The sequence below is a fragment of the Thunnus albacares genome, chromosome 13, assembly GCF_914725855.1.
Source record: "Thunnus albacares chromosome 13, fThuAlb1.1, whole genome shotgun sequence".
In the NCBI taxonomy this organism is placed as follows: Eukaryota; Metazoa; Chordata; class Actinopteri; order Scombriformes; family Scombridae; genus Thunnus; species Thunnus albacares.
Genome location: NC_058118.1, coordinates 30,646,181 through 30,663,150, shown reverse-complemented (window position 1 = coordinate 30,663,150; position 16,970 = coordinate 30,646,181). Strand labels below are relative to the sequence as shown.

The following is a 16,970-nucleotide window of genomic DNA, read 5'->3' as shown; positions in this document are numbered from 1 at the left end:
GTTCAGTGACTAATGCTAATATACAGTGTATACAGTACATGTGTTAGAGGTAGGATTTCAGTACAATATTAGGTTGAGGGTTTATAATTAGGAGTCTAATTGGCTAAACTGTTAGGGCTAGGGCTCTGAGGCTGCCCTATAAAACCGGACGAGTGCCCTCAACCACCAGAATGGGCCTCCTCCAGTTTGTAGGTCATCCTGGAGTATTTTCAAACCTCCAACACCTATTGCACTTACACATTTCGTTGTGACCCAGGCTGTCAGGACATACTTAACTATATAGGCCCATTGGTAGTGGTTCAACGACAGCTGGTGATTATGGAGGCCAGACTGAATTTTGGTTCCCTAAGCAAGGCCAGGGTGGTCGTGTGTCTGTAGATTTTGGGAACTACGTTCGATACCTAGGTCAGAGGTAGAGGACAGCTGTCTGTCGGTGCCTTATCCACACCAGCAGGGGGTATAACCACTTCAGAAGTAAAAGTATAAAGTTGCATAAAATGGAAACACTCGTGTAAAGTATAAATATTGTACCAAAGTACAATACTTGCTTGTTTAAAATCTACACATAATTAAGTTTCTCAGTGAATGCACATTGTTTTTAGAGACTTCCCTAATTGTTGGGATGTTGGTTTTTAATATAAACACACATTGGCTGTGATTAAAATGCAGCACAGTATTTCTTATGAATCGTTACCTGCATTGTGTCAGTGAACTTCATTAACTTTGACTGAATGACAGATTATGTGGCCACTAACACTTTAGAGTACCACATTTATGGATGTATGTATTCATTTATTGATGTGTTTATGTACCTTCTACAGAAAACATCCACTGATTGAATGTGAAACCCATAAAATTCCTCTTAAAGGTAAAATCTTGAAGATTAGAAAAGATGAAGAACACAGACATCAGTCAGTATCTTCATCGAGTCCTCCTCCTCCTCCCTCTGCAGCTGGTTGAAAGGAGGGGCTTTTTCAGCCAGTAGCTAAGTTTACAAGAATTTACCAAACTTTATTATATGTTACAAACTATGCTGAGCACAAACACAAATAGAGCAGAGCAGAAGACAGAGAAGCTAGCACAACCATAACTGGCAGCAAAATGTGCTAGAGACTCAATATAGTTTCCTTGTGTGTCTCCACAGTAAGCAGAGCATGTTTAGCAGAGCAGCATTTGCAAGAGCTCCCAGTGTCTACACAGGAGGCGTTAAGGTACAGTGTTGAGCGTTGGTCACCCGCATTTTACTCCCTGGGGTGGCCTCTTGTGGAGAATGCAGTCTGATGTGCTGGGGTGAGGAGCTGGAGTCTGGATATTGAAATAATGAGTGAGTCGGCCAGTCCGGACTTGAAAAGTTCCCATTGGAAGGGAACTCCTGGTTTAGACTCTCAGGCTTGACCCTCAACTCATGACTCCAGATTCTGAGGTTTCACTTCCTGTTGCTCTGAGTCACATCTTCAGACTAGCAAAATGCAAGCTTTGGCATGGCAGAAAGCAAGAAGACAAAGACAAAAGCAAACAGAAGCAAAAAAAAGCAGCTTAGAGTCTCAGATAAGACACTGTTTTTAAAGTTTCCGTCTGCCCACTCAGAAGCATCCTGGCCAATCCCAGGGGTTGCAGAGTTCTGAGGGAGCAGAGTCAGTCCCCTCCTGTCCATGGACACTTGTGTTACTGTAAGTACAATAAAAGCTTCGTGAGTAAAAAGCCAATTATGTAATCAACACAAAAGATTGGGGGGGGGAGCATACTACTGCCAGCCTTGGCAGATGAAATGGTACAAGTGAACAGCAGTGAACCACAATCTTGTGGCAGTATTTTACTGTAAAAGTAGAAAACTACAGCTCTATGATATATTTATAAAAACAGCAACAAACTGCTAATTCCAGCAACAGCAAGACACTTTTACAGTAATTTATTGGAAAACCTTTGACAAAATCTTTAACAGTGCACCATCTGATGGGGAACAAAAAAAGAAACAGTGACTTGTTATCTGATAGCCTGATTTTCCATCCATACAGCACCAAATCACAACAAAAGCAACCTCATGACACCTCTCATGTAGAGCAGGTCCAGATCAAACATTTTAAGACCATCCTTTTGTAATGTGTTTCTTTCACACTTGCTGAATGCTTTCAATGTTTTATGAGAAGCACTTTGAGTTGACTCACTTGAAATGCAGTATGCAAACTGACCCCATCTGTCCTGCCATTTCCTTCTCCTTTTTCTCTCTCTCATACACACCAAACACACACACACTTCTCACTTCTATCTATCTCAGAACACACTATATCACTATAGTCTGCTGTCACGTACAACAGCCACAATAGGTTCATTGAATGTGAAAAAGCAAAAACAATTTTGAATGATACCTTTTGAATAATAATAATTTAACTCAGAACACCCAAACAGTGTGTATCAGCTTCACAAAATGATCAGGCCAAAAGAACACAGTGTTCAATATGTTTCACTGCTCTCAAATGTAAAAGTGGAACAGATTTGACTCTGAACAGTATTCCAGGATTATCACTCTGTCTGATCTTTTTCAACATCCATTGTTTGCTGTCACAATTATGTTAATATCACAGAACACTTTTTTCTCTTACCAGACAATTCCTCTGAGTGAATTCAACGGATTTCCAGCAAACTCAACACCTTGGTTGCCCCCTTCTCACCCAATGAGACTTTGCTTAAGATGCACTTAGAGGGGAGGTTTGGGGCTTGTCAAGGTCCCCTGACCACTGCCGTGCAGGTTTTTTGCCTCAGCGATGAGCCATCACTGGTTCACATGTTGACATCCCATCCTCATCACCAGATTCGTTGTGGAAATTTAAAGATGAATTCATAGAGAGCAAGTTGTCTTTCAGAGTTTTATTGAAATAAACAAAAGAGTTCACATTTGCAGATGTGGATCTCCCAGTTTGCTTGGCTGAAAGAGATCACCCTAACCCAAAGCTCTATCTATGGAGGTTTCTGCACCTGTGTCTTTATCTCCTGAGTTTTAAGGTTGAAAGTTTTACTGCAATACTAGTAGAATTTTTCATGCAGGACTTTTACTTGTAATTGAGTATTTTTACTCAATTGCTGCGTTGGTTCTTTTACTTAATTAAAGTATCTGAGTACTTGGCAGTACTCCCATCTTGTTAAAAACAGACTCAAGGCAGCATTTTGTTGTTTTAAACCTCTCTTTTGCAGACAGGGTTGGTTTTAAGCCATGAAAATGCAGATTATAAAGCATGAATTGATTTAATGTCAAGAGCTGGAAGAACCAACCAGTTCTCATCCCACATCATCAAATACCTCTTTCAGCCTTTTCAGTCATTTCATGTCAACTTCCAGCTTTCACAGTATTAAAGTTTAGCTTCTAGCTTATCTAGCTCTGTATTTAAACTCTCAGCTTCTTTAGGTTATGCAGTTCAGCTGCCAATTCTATCAGTCTTACATTTCAGCTTTCAGGATTTTCAAGCAAAATTCATTTCAGATTTCTGCATTTTCATTAATGCTTTGCGATTTATTTCAGTTATCTGCATTCACACACATTTTCTGCAGGAAATGCATTTTCTAGTTATTATTATTCTTTTTCTTCTTCTGTATGTTTTTTGAATCGCTTCTATTCACACATATTTGCAAATAAACACATCATTCCAATTTTAACTTGTAAATCATATGTGTGCCATTTTGGATTTTTTTTTTTTTTTTTTGCCTAATAAACATACTTTTTGCTTCTTTTGGCACATTTCACCAAATCTGCTACATACCATGTTTAGATGACCCTGAACAAAACTTATGAGTTTGTTTTGGATATTGTTCACCGTTTGTCTGTAACTGGTTACCAAAATTTTAAAGGCACTTAATGGGCCATAACTCTTCAATGCAAAATTTGATTGCAACTAAATTTGGCAATGTTGTACATTCAGCCACATTTCACAAGTGTGTAACATTTGATGCAAAATCACCAACAGGGGGTGCTACAGTAACAATATAATATGATATTTCTACAGTTCTGTTGTCTTTAATAAGATGAAACTTGGTACACAACTTCACAATGAACATGTGCATGACATATGGCACCAATACCTCCCCCTTGAGGCCATTAATAAAACACCAGCATATCTCTTAAACACATGATTCCATTACCACCGACTTTGAGTGGTATCTTCAGACATGAATCACCAACACTTCTTGCTGGGACTCTTTCAGAAGCTGGGCTGGCGAGCAGCAGCGTTGCCATGCCATTGGTCCGACAGCCAATTATTCAGAAACCCTAGTAGTTCGAAAAACTAGACCTAGTACTTAGCACTTCCCACTAGACTGAAAGCCCTTTAATGAGCACCAGACAGGGCCACCAGCCACGGACCAATTGGCAGTCCCTGCAGCAGGAGCAGATGCAGAAATCACAAGCATTTTCTTCAGGAAATACAAATATTCATCACCATCAATATAAATATCATCATCAATATATCTCTTCCACAGAGTGATCAAACCTTTGACAAAATAATAATAACCATAAATTACTGAGTGCTTTATATTACATTCCTTTATTAGGATCTAAGCACAAAACACATGTTTCTTGCCACATCATGACTTCAGTCTGAAAATATCATTATTCCCACTTTTTTCCATCACTCCAAATAGTCTTTCCATCTTTGTCAAGAACCAGTAAACCATCATTTGTCATAGTCAGGCGCATCCTAGTGCTGTACCAAGGGCGATGTGTCCAGGTGCCTGAGGCCCAAACCGGCTTGTTTTCTTTGGTGTACATAACCACGTTGTTGTCCTGCTGCACAATGAGTCGAAATGGGTCCCAACCATTTGTTCCTGTTGCCCAAATGGGACGCTCATCACCATCGGCAAGGATGACAAAGTTGCCATCTTCCTGTGGGGGAAACAAATTGGACATCAATAGACAGGGAAGCTAAAATATGGTAACAATTCTGGACGGAAGCAGAAGGACACTTAGAAAATCTAAATCTAATAGTTGGTTTCAATAATCCATACTGGACTGATTTCAAAACAGCATATGAGGTTTGTCATTTTGTGCTGCAATAATCACAATATATGGAATGACAAGAATATATCTCTCATATTAAAATGATATCTGTTGTGTATTTATACAGGGAGCTCTTTCATGTCCATATGAACATAAAATTGAACCATATAATAATTAACTGACCAAAATAAGAATATTTGTTTCCCCACCTGGAAAACAGCTTGGTATTTGCCATTTTTGCTGATGAGGAAATCCCCCATACGCAGCTCCTGGTCAGTGCTGATGTGGTCTTTACCTACGATTCTAGCAACAAAATGGTTAAAAAAGGTTTAGTGAGTCAGGTGTTTGCCAGGTGACAGACTTCACTTTTCAAAGAAATGGAAAAATCTTTCTCTTAGTGCTGAAAACTTTGTATGTTTTGGGCATCAGAACACCCAGAGATGGAGGTTAGAATTAATTTGTATTCTTTATTTGTATTGTTGGTCTTATACGGCCATACTTTCAGTGATATATAATATTATATATACATACTAAAGTATAGTACAAGCACCTCAAAACTCTAACGAAGTAGAGTTTATTTAATAAAGGCTTATACATGGAACTCAAGTACAGTATTTACTTTTTTATATAACTTTGAGCCCATGGCCCTTATGTTCAGAAAATACATTCAACATTAGCACTGAAATGTAATTGTTTCTGTGATATGCAGTATGCTTTTTATCCATTTTATGACTCTCCAATTCCAGCAATTTTAGCACAAAAAGAGCACATAAAACATCACAAGTAGTATTGCTGTTTTTGAGAAAAGCAACTGCAAAATCAAACTTTTTTGACCAAAATAATCACACACACACACAAAAGGAAATCCTGGAGGGACTGTTCAGTTCTCTAAAGGGTAAACTGCTCTCACATAAAAAAACAGACTACACTAGATCCCTGCTTGTGTTGTATCAGCTCTCAGATGTACGTTGCTTTGGATAAAAGCTTCTGCTAAATGAAATTGTAAGTTGTAATTGTAAAAACAGCTCATCGTGTGACTTAATTAACATTAAACCATAATTAACCACAGCTCACAGAGAGCATGCAGAGCTAACGTGCTAACATCATGCAGCACATGAAATGAAATGAAATATGAATACATGAAATAAATAAACTGAGGAGAGAAATCTTTACCTGCAACTTTCTGTCACACTGCTGGTCTTCTTCTCCTGCAGGAGCAAAGTGGAGAGAAACATGAGTCAGTAGCTCCTTTTATAAAGCTTCATCCCACTTTTATCTTCTGTTTCTTTCAGTTTCAGAAACCATGTGGCTTATAGAAATCCACCAGCTTCTTTCAAACATCAGTGTGACTTTCAGTGTGTGTGAGTGTGTGTTGCTATGAGGGTCCAGACTTGGTGTTGAGGTTCATGTTGGGGGAAGTAGTGGAAAGTAACTAAGTACATTTACTCAAGTACTATACTTAAGTGCAATTTTGAGGTACTTGTACTTTACTTGAGTATCTCCATGTGATGGATGTGGCCATGGGTGTAGATTTATCTTAGGATACAATGTTTTTGTCTTTGTCTCGTTCATGTTTGTGTCTACTTTGAAACTAAAACTATTTATTTGATCATAAATACAGCATAAATGTGTATAAAATAACGCCAGTATGTGAGACTGTGTGCAATGCGTAAAATTCATAATTAACCTTAATTTAATCTCTTACCTTGTCAGGTTGGCTGCTCTGTGGTTGATCTTTAAAAGAAGAAACAAACAGTCAGTCAGTCAGTTTCCACACTGATGCCTCTTGTTTGTTTTGGTCTCATTTCATTAACCAGCAGACTTTATATGACAAACTGGGTTTTGTTTGACATCATTCTGTCTGTTTATCCCCATTTGTTTACTGTATTTTGTTTAAATTTGACAATATATTTAAAAGATTATAGAGGACAGCCCATTTCTTTTCTTTAATTTGCAGGAGAAAGAAAGACAGACTTTGTCCTATTTTAAGGACAAACCTTTCTTGAATTCCAGAGACATGGTGTGAGTGTCTAACCTATACAAACTGACCTCTTTACTGGGGGTCTGACAACATGACACTGGCCAAACTCTTAGAAAACCAGCCAACCTGAGAGGTCTGCAGTGTTCATACTGGGTCAAGAGATCTGATATGTATCTTGGGACCTAAACCATTCAGTAAATTATGGACAAGCAGTAGTATTTTGAAGTCGATTCTCCGAGAAACTGGTAATCAGTGTTGTGATCTGAAAACTCGGAGTGCGGAGGCTTCACATAAACAACTAATTAAACATGGTTGTTTAATTTTGATGTATTTAAGTTTGCTAACTTTATCTCAAAAGCTTGGAAAAGAAGGCAAGACAGACTGTTTAATTAGTATTTACCTAGACTTTTCAGTAATATATGGTAAGCCACTGATAGTAAATTAGAATGTCTGTACTATTTAATGATGGTCTCTACATTTGAAGGTGAAAGATTTTCTTTTTCAATATATACATTGTACTCTGGTCTTGGCTTGTTGGAATTCATGGTGTCTTGTAAGCCCATGCGGGCTGGGTATACACTTGTATGCATGACACAATAATAAAAATTTCATTCATTCATTCACTAATAATTGTGTGAACTCACCTCTGTTCTCTTCACATTTGTTCCTCGGTTTGTCTACAAAGGGGCGCAGCAGGTCCTGGACTGCAGAGTCGTTCCTCGGTAATTGTTCCATTGCTTTATTGATTGCAGAGACGGACTCATCTACTCCTAAATACTGGATGATTATTTGGGGCATCTCCTCTCTGGACCTGCCAGTCTTCACACCTTTAGGGATTTTGTCAAGACAGGAACACAACAGCATCTTCTTGTATTCTGACTCATCCAGCTCCTCCAGGATGGAGGTCAGGGCTGTTTTCCATTTACTCTCTGAAATATTTATTGACATCTCTGACAAACAAAGAGTGTGACAAAGAAAAGTGAGAAAAATAAGCCAGACCACCCCCACAAAAAACATGTTACAATATTGTAAAATATTTTTATTCCAAATGTAGGTGAAGCTTTTCAAGACTTATAATCCACAGAACTGTTATTTTTATTTATTAAATCCTCATTACAGCCATTGTGGTCAAATGTTGCTTTTATGCAAACTGCTGCAGGAAAAGTCTCCTCGTGAAAACTAATGTGCTTACAGTGCTTTGTTTAGTTTTGGCAGGTCTATGCTGCTTTCTGCTGGACAACACTGAAATACAAAGTAATATTTTTCAGTAGATATTTAATTCAGATTAAAGTCCCAGTTCACTGATAGAGCTGTAAAACCATTTAACAACAAAATAAGGTCCTTCCTGGGAATGTGTATCATTGTTTCACTGATTTTGGAGATGGAATCATCATTAATATATTAAGTATCTATTAATTCAAATAATAAATAAGCAGATCAAAGTGCTTTAGATAATGTAAGTAAGACAAAGTAAGTAAAGATTATTTAATGTAGGACCTTTCACAGAGCAGGTCACAAAGTGCTTCACAAGAGTAAAACTATTTTTTTTTAAAAGACCATAAAAATAGTGCAATATAAGATATGATAAAAGAAACAAACAATAAAACATAAGCAACAACAGACCTTAAAAACACAAAATACAAACACTAGACACTGTGAGGTGAGACAAAGGCCAGTTTGAATAAATGAGTCTTCAGCTGTTTTTTAAAGGCGTCAACAGAGACCACAGATCATATGTCTATAGGAGGAGAATTCCACAGTGTTGGAGCCACCACTTCAAAGATCACTTCTTGTTTTTATTGGAGCACGAGGGACAACCTGTAAGTCCTGGTCAGAAGACCTAAATGACCTACTGGTGATGTAAGGATGGAGCAGGTCAGTGATGTACACAGGTGCCTGACCATGCAGGACTCTGTATGTGAAAACAAGAACCTTAAAATGAATCCTAAACTTGATGGGAAGCCAATGTAAAGAAGATTACATGGGTGTGATGTGAGTCGTCCTGCTGGACCTGGTCAACAGCCTTGCAGTAGCATTCTGGACCATTTATAGAAGGTCCAGGGATGACTTGCTGAGTTCTGGTTCAGGTTTTGATACAACAGACCTGAGTTTGGTAATGTTTCTTAGATGAAAGAAACATGAATGGGTTAGTGATCTAATATGTTGATCCAAGTGCAGCCTGATCAAATATAACACCCAGGTTTTTAAGATTAGACTGTAAGGCTGAACGTTTCAACACGTGAAATACATAGCATATCAACATTTCTACAAAACGTATCATATTAACATTTCAACAATATGTATCATATGAAAACCTCAACAAAACGTATTATATCAACATTTCCAAAATACATATCATCTCAACATTTCTAAACAGAACACGGTTCGAGACCACCTCGAAACCAATGTCCGCTTCCCGTTTCAACCGACAAAGGCGGGTGTTTTTAGTGAGACATCAGGACATTTGCAGCCGTTTTTCTAGCGAGAATCCGGCTCTTTTTAGTGAGATGTCGGCCGTTTTTATTTTATTTTTTTATTTTTATTTTAAACCAAACCATGATCTTTCCCTAACCCTAACCAGACCTTAACCAAAGCGCTGTCACACTATAAAACATCATTATTCAACGGGTAGAAATGTTAATATGCTACGTTTGTAGAAATGTTGATATGATACGTATTTCACGTGTTGAAACGTATATATATTGAATGTTTCTGTGGTTTGCAGAAACGTTTAATGCCAACGTTTTCTTCTAGCGACTGGGTTGGATAAGGACCTCAGTCTTATCAGTTGGTACAGTTGGTAAAAAGTTGCTAACCATCCTGTCCTGGATAGCAGTCAGACAGGTTTAAAAGAGACATACAGCTGAATGTCATCAGCGTAACAGTGATAAAAGACACCTTTTAAATTTGCTAATAATATGACTCAAGGGAACCATATACGGAGCAAATAGTATAGTGTATTTTAAGTACACTGAGTGCATTAACTATACAGATTTACACTGTATTTTTTGTTGGCATTCTTACACATATTTATTCATATATTATAGGTAGGACACATGCACACACACTTTATATTCACACTCATATGTTTTATACTCCTCTTGTTGTTTATACTCTTATCTGTTACTATTGCCTTTACTATTTTAAATATATTTATTTTTTCCTCACTGCATTGTCGAGGAGCTGAAACCTAAGATTTTTACTCTCTTATTCATGCATAATAAGATGTAACAATAAAGAACTTGAACTTGACTATTATATCTATGTTCAGATAACAGTAGTTTATTGTATGACATGTACAGTATATTTCTGAGTGTCTTCTGTCCAAACATAATTATATTTTTGCATGTCCCTGATGATGTAATAATCCAACAGTCCAACTCCCAGCACTTGACTTCAAAGGAGAATATTATCAGGCATAATTAAATATAGTAAAACATGCTGATAAACACATGGCTGACGGTTATCTGTGGAACAAACGATCCTCTCAAGACAAACAATGAACCATGTTTACCTTTAAGTTCCTGTACAGCTATAATCATGTCAGTTGTGTTAAAACAGGAACACAAACAGCCAGAACATGAAGCTGTGTCTTATCTAATAGTAGATTGATTTTTCAAAAGGAATGAACAATTTGTGAGAAATATTAATACTCACTTTGTTCTTTTCTTCAACCACATCCGGACTGTTTCTTTCTTTCACATTCATGAGGTGTTAACACTTAGAGTTGCTCTCAGTGGCGGGGTTTTTTTTTTGTACATTTGAATGGCAGATACCGAATTAAATAATGTTTTAAAACCTGCTTGCCACCTTATTTATCTACATTAAATGCTAAAATATTAATATGAGGACAGATATTTCACCATCAATCTTTTACTTTTCTAACTTTGACTGTTAATCCTCATAATATCCAGTTTCAAACACACCGCTCCCCTTTTCCAGTGAACAATGGTTCAGCCCGGTCTGAACCCTGTGTGTACTTTCACCTTCCTGTCAAACACAGTAATAATTGTAGTTTATATGTAATCAAATGTAGGAACACACTGTAAAAATACTGCAGTGTTAGCAATAAAATGTACCTACAGTTTCAAAACTAAAAGTACTTGTTATGCAAAATGACCCCTTTTAGAGTGTTATTATGTATTTTATATTATGTATTATATTTGAGTTGGTCTATTTATTTATTTATATAATTTAACCTTCAATTGCATTTGTTTCTCACCTACATTTTATTTCCCTTTGGGATTAATAAAGTACTCTATTCATCTGTCTATCATAACATCTTAATCAGAAAAAAATATTTTAGCTGTTAGATAAATGTAGTGGAGGAAAATCTAATAGTTCCCTTTACGATGTAGTGAAGTAAAAGTATAAAGTTGCATAAAATGGAAACACTCAAAACTAAAGTCAAGTATAAATATTGCTCCAAAGTACAGACGGCTTGTGTTTTTTTTTTCTAGCCAAAAGAAAGACATAACAGTAATGTTACATAACTTGCTAACACACAGTATATGTACCTTGTGTTTAGAGCATTTGGAGAACTTAAAACTCACCTGGAAGAAAACATGAACGCTTTCAGTCTTATTTAGAACATGGGGTAGTGGTGCAGTTATGCCCTCCTATGACTGAAATAAGTATTACAACAACAAACACTTTGAAAAATCCTGTAAATAAAAAATAAATAAATAAAAAAATCCACCTGCTATTTTCACAAAAGTAAAAAAAACTTCAAAACGTTTTTTTTCACTTGTTCTTAAGTCATAAACACAGACGAGAAAAGAATTTAAATCAGACTTAGAAACTGGATCTTCAGAAATATTTTTTTTCTCACTTGCCTTTCAGGGCTTCTGTAAGTAAATGATTTTTATACAACAAGATACATTTTCTTCCACAAATTCATTGTCTCTTTCCATTAAAATTATCAAAATATTAAGTGGAATCATCCTTTCACAGCGCAACACCTAATTTGACCTACAAAAGGCCATTAGTCACTCAAAACATGAAATGAATGAACCAAAGAACAAAACATTCATGTTTGTTTCAGTCTGTCAAATGATTCACATCATTTAATACTCATCAAACCATTCAGTGACCCCTCGTGTCCTGTGAATTGGGGCATTGTCATCCTGGAGGAGACAATTCCCATCAGGATGGAAATGTTTCATCATAGGATAAAGCTGATCACTCACAACAACTTTGTATTGATTAGCAGTGACCCTTCACCTCTAAGGGGACAAGTGGACCCAAACCATGCCAGCAAAATACCCCCCACAGCATAACAGAGCCCCCAGATCCCCTCACTGTAGGGGTCAAGCATTCAGAGCATCCAGTTTATAATATATATATATATATACATATATACATATATAGTGAACTTACATTCTCTACACAAACAGATATGAAATAATTACATGTGAAGTTCGGCAAAGTTTAGATCTTTCTCTACAAATACAATTGCACAATCAAAATTTGCAAATTTAAATGGTAGCAGCACCAACTCACGGCATCCGTACACTCTCCGACCTACAGTCGATCATAAACACTTTCAGATGTACAACCAATCATAATGTGTAAATGCAGGTCAAACTATGGTACAGTAGCACCTTCTTCTTTTGGGATCTGAACACAAGTCACACATTCAGAACAGTCAACTCACTCAAATGTAAGAGCCACACAGCAATCAGGACATTTTATTATAAATTTAAAAACATAAAAACATTTTTGACGGACCACCCTAATATAAATGTATTGTAATTGAACAGAATGGAATGAATTGGAATAAATGAAAGCTTAAACCTACTTTACATACAAACATTCTGATGACTCTGTTTTCATTTATGGTAGCTCATTTATATAAAGTCATTTGTAAAAAAAACAAAACATGTTGATTTAAAAAAACATGTCTGGTGAGATTTTTAAGGCCTCTGGAAGTTTGGCTTGGAATAGTAAAAATGCATATATGGTATCAAAGTTGAGGCTCATTAAGCATCCACTGTAAACTGTGAAAATTTGCTGGAAAGCTCCACAGAGAAAGAGCACTGATATAAAAGAACATTTTTGTTCAAGTATGTTTGGTCTTCTTGATGTCTCTGACCAGACATCCCTCATATTTCTCAAGGAGTTTGTAGAAGGCATCTTTGACTTCTTCACCAGCTTTCAGGGCATTGTAGAGCGCCCGCATCTTTTCCTGAGATGTAGACTTAGCCCTGATGTTATCATAAGCTTCTGATTGGATGTGATTATCCAAGAGTTCATCCAAAATGGAATCAATGTTGGTCACTCTCTGGATCAGATCGGCCCTATGTTCATCCACAAAGTGCTTGTCTGAGGAGAGAGGAGAAGAAAAACACAGATTGATTGGATTTGTAGATAATAAAACTGTAGACAATTTATACATTTCTTCTGAAGAGGAGTTTCATTGCAAAACACTACAAAACAACTACTTTCGATATTTTAAGTGTATACGTCTGACATTCAGTCATTCATTCAGTCTGAAAGAATGTGATCAAATGTGATTTTGTAAAACTATCAAGTCTTAGATTTTATGATTATCTTTAAAGGAATAGATTGACATTTTAGAAAATATGCTGATTTGCTTCCTTGCCAAAAGTGAGATGAGGAGATTGAAACCACTTTTGTATCTGTCCACTAAATATGAAGCTACAGCAAATCACAGACAAATGATGCTGATCCTACTGATTACTGCCGATAGATTAGAAAACGCTCCTTCTGGAGTCACATGGTCAAACAGCCTGTTTGGTTGTTTCATTTGGAGGACTTGTTGTAAATTCTACATGGTATTACCAGATTTAAAGGAATAGTTACAACATCATGACGTTTTTTTGGGACATTTTTTTTCTTACTTTACTTTGATGCGTTGATCAATAGCACTCTCATGTCTGTACGTAAGAATGGAGCTACAGCCAGGAGACTGTTAGCTCAGCTTAGCATAAAGACTGGAAACCACTAGCCTAGTTCTGTCCAAAGTTTTAAAAGAATTTACAACAAGTCCTCCAAACGAAACAACCAAATAGGTTGTTTGACCATGTGACTCCAGAAGGAGCGTTTTCTAATCTATCGGACACAATTAAAAAAAAGTCTTCTGATGCAACAATGCTGTGGTTAAACCAAGCGGCGACCTCCGGGGCTGTAAAATGAAGCCAAAAACTGCAGTTTCTTGAACGACCACTTGAGGCTCCAAAAGCGAGTCAATCCCCATAGACCCCCATGTTAAAATGCCCAACTTTACAGCAGAAATAAACATGTTTACAGTCTGGTACAAACAACGGTTTTGGTCTCTGTAGCTAATTTCCTCTTTCATGACAACTGTACGGGGGGTGAATTTTTTTATAACTCATCCGTTTAAATGTTATTAAGCTGTAAAGTTCTGCATAATGAAGGACATGGCTGCTTTGAGTGACAGGTCCACCAGCCGCTAGGTGGCTTGTTTCAGCCATTCGGCCCGCCTCTTTGCCCGTTTTTGATTGGCTGGGAGTTAGGAAGCGTCACGTACTGCCAAGATGGCGACGGGCCGGAGCGGCTCGCTTTGAGCTTCAAAACCGCTCTTCAGAAACCAACGGATGACGTTACGGTAACTACGTCCATGTTTTTATACAGTCTATGGGTTAAAACTACGGTAGTTAATTTCTGCTGCTAGGTGTCTCAATCAAAACAATAACAAAAGATGGAGTGTGATGATGTTGTGAGGTAGCGTGGGATCATGGGAGTTTCTTCGAGTTAGGATTACTTCAGTGTTCATCGTTCAGGATGTTTTTACCAGGAGCCGAATTATCCACAGAGGTCTCCTCCTCTCCAGAACAAACGTACACAGGGATTAAAACTGGTAAAATAACTGAATAAAGCAGTTTCACATAAAAAAAAAAATCAATGTGTCTCTGGCGATGTTCGGCAGAACATCCAGGAAGGGCTGAACTGCTGCTAACGTAACGCTCAGCTTATTTCTCTGATAACTTGATATATGATGACGAAAATCCTTCATCTGGTTAAAAGATATAATTAAAAACAACTGAGATCTAAAAAGTTTATCATAAAAATGTGTCTTAAAATTGAATAAAAGTCCATTTATAACAGTTTGTGTGGAACAACCACAACGCCGATGTATTATCTTGTATGTGTGTAAGTTACTCTTTGGTAGACGCCATTGTAGCGGACAAACACAGCGCCGCCGTATGCATTTGGTGTGTGTTTACTCTTTGGTAGAGGAGGTATGACGCCATCGACAGGCGACCAAATGAAACGGTCCGTTACTTTGATTAAATTACAGATTTCTCTGGGTTTGAACATTGTTGGAAACATTTGGGATAATGTAAGAACACAACTCAACAACATATATAACATAGGTCTAGTTGTTTTTAGACATCTCAAAGGTATAATATGTAATTATTCCACATTAAAATGTCTAAATACAACTAGACCTATGTTATATATTTTGTTGAGTTGTGTACTTACGTTATCTCAAATGTTACTTTTAATCAAAGTAACGGACCGTTTCATTTGGTCGCCTGTCGATGACGTCATACCTCCTCTACCAAAGAGTAAACACGCACCAGATGCATACGGCGGCGCTGTGTTTGTCCGCTACAATGGCGTCTACCAAAGAGTAACTTACACACATACAAGATAATACATCGGTGTTGTGGTTGTTCCACACAAACTGTTATAAATGGACTTTTATTCAGTTTTAAGACACATTTTCATGATAAATTTAGGTGGTTTTTAACTATATCTTTTAGCCGGAAGAAGGATTTTAGTCATTGGACGTCTGGATCTTAAGTTATCAGAGAAATAAACTGGACAAACGTTAGCAGCAGCTCGGCTAACAGCCCCTCCAGGAAGTCCGGTGGTCATCGTCGGAGAAATATTGATTTTTTTAGGTGAAACAGCTTTATTCAGTGTTTTTACCTGTAATCTCTGGGTCCGTCTGTTCTGGAGAGGAGGAGACCTCTGCGGGCAAAAACATCCTGAATGATGAACACTGGAGTAATCCTATCCCGGTGAAGCTGGTTATTTAACAATGAAGACAACAACTCCCATGATCCCTTGCTACTTCACACCGTCTTCACACTCTGTCTTTTGTTATTGTTTTGATTGAGACCCCCCTGAAATGACATATTGTGCGTTTAATGCAGAATAGTTACATATTATAACTTTAATGTCTGGTTAGGTTTAGGGAAAGATCATGGTTTGGGTTAAAATGATCTCTTTGTTAAGGTTAGAGAAACATGATGTAGGTTAAAGTTACTACTTCCTTAAAGTTAGGAGACCCTCGTCGTCATGGCTACAATAATAACCACAGGATTAAGGTTAGGGGACGATCGTAATCACTCTTTTTAAAAAACTGTCCTGATTTACAGTTGGAAACAGGTTGGGAAAGTCCACTGTTCGGGTAATACCATCCACCCAGCCCACCGTCTCCACATAAATATTCGTCATCTGAACTGCACCACTGCTCCGGGTCAGAATTACTACGACCACTAGATGGCAGCTGTTGCTACTAACTGTGTTGTTTTTGGGCGACTGACATTACGACCTGTTGAGTCGTTTTTCTTGGGTGGACAGACTCAGAATTTAAGAGTGACTATGGTTTTCTTTCATAACTGTTGATCATGTTCTAGATATCCAACCATGTAGTAAATAAGTTAGTAGGTTGTATTGTCAGATTCTGGGTTTCTAATCAATCTGAACACCATGGTGGAGGAATCTGCTGCAAAACCAATTCAATTAAAATAACCAATTAAAAGCAATTAACACCAACCTCCTGCCATTGTTTTTCCACCAGTTGCTCCAGCGGAGGGACCTGCAGCTGAAACACATTAAGGGAAAATTAAAATTGCTTAATAAATGTAACTCAGACAAGTTTTTTTTTGCACTTTTCTGTTTTTCTATACACACAGAAAAAATAGAATGCCAAAATTCTCTGATTCCTTAACAGTAAACTGAATATCTTTGGGTTGTGGACAGAACAAGATATTTGAAGACGTATCT

At 37.4% G+C, this 16,970-nt stretch overlaps 1 protein-coding gene across 1 annotated transcript; it reads right to left on the bottom strand.

Moving 5' to 3' along the window:
* Window positions 1-3,993: 3,993 nt before the first annotated feature.
* Window positions 3,994-10,679, bottom strand: LOC122996186. Its single transcript, XM_044371784.1, has 6 exons — window positions 10,623-10,679; window positions 7,610-7,915; window positions 6,690-6,718; window positions 6,158-6,192; window positions 5,194-5,287; window positions 3,994-4,870 (listed from the first exon to the last, which is right to left on the bottom strand). Exons 2-6 carry the CDS (start codon window positions 7,911-7,913, stop codon window positions 4,598-4,600), a joined length of 735 nt encoding a protein of 244 aa, XP_044227719.1. The 5' UTR covers window positions 7,914-7,915; window positions 10,623-10,679; the 3' UTR covers window positions 3,994-4,597.
* Window positions 10,680-16,970: the final 6,291 nt, after the last annotated feature.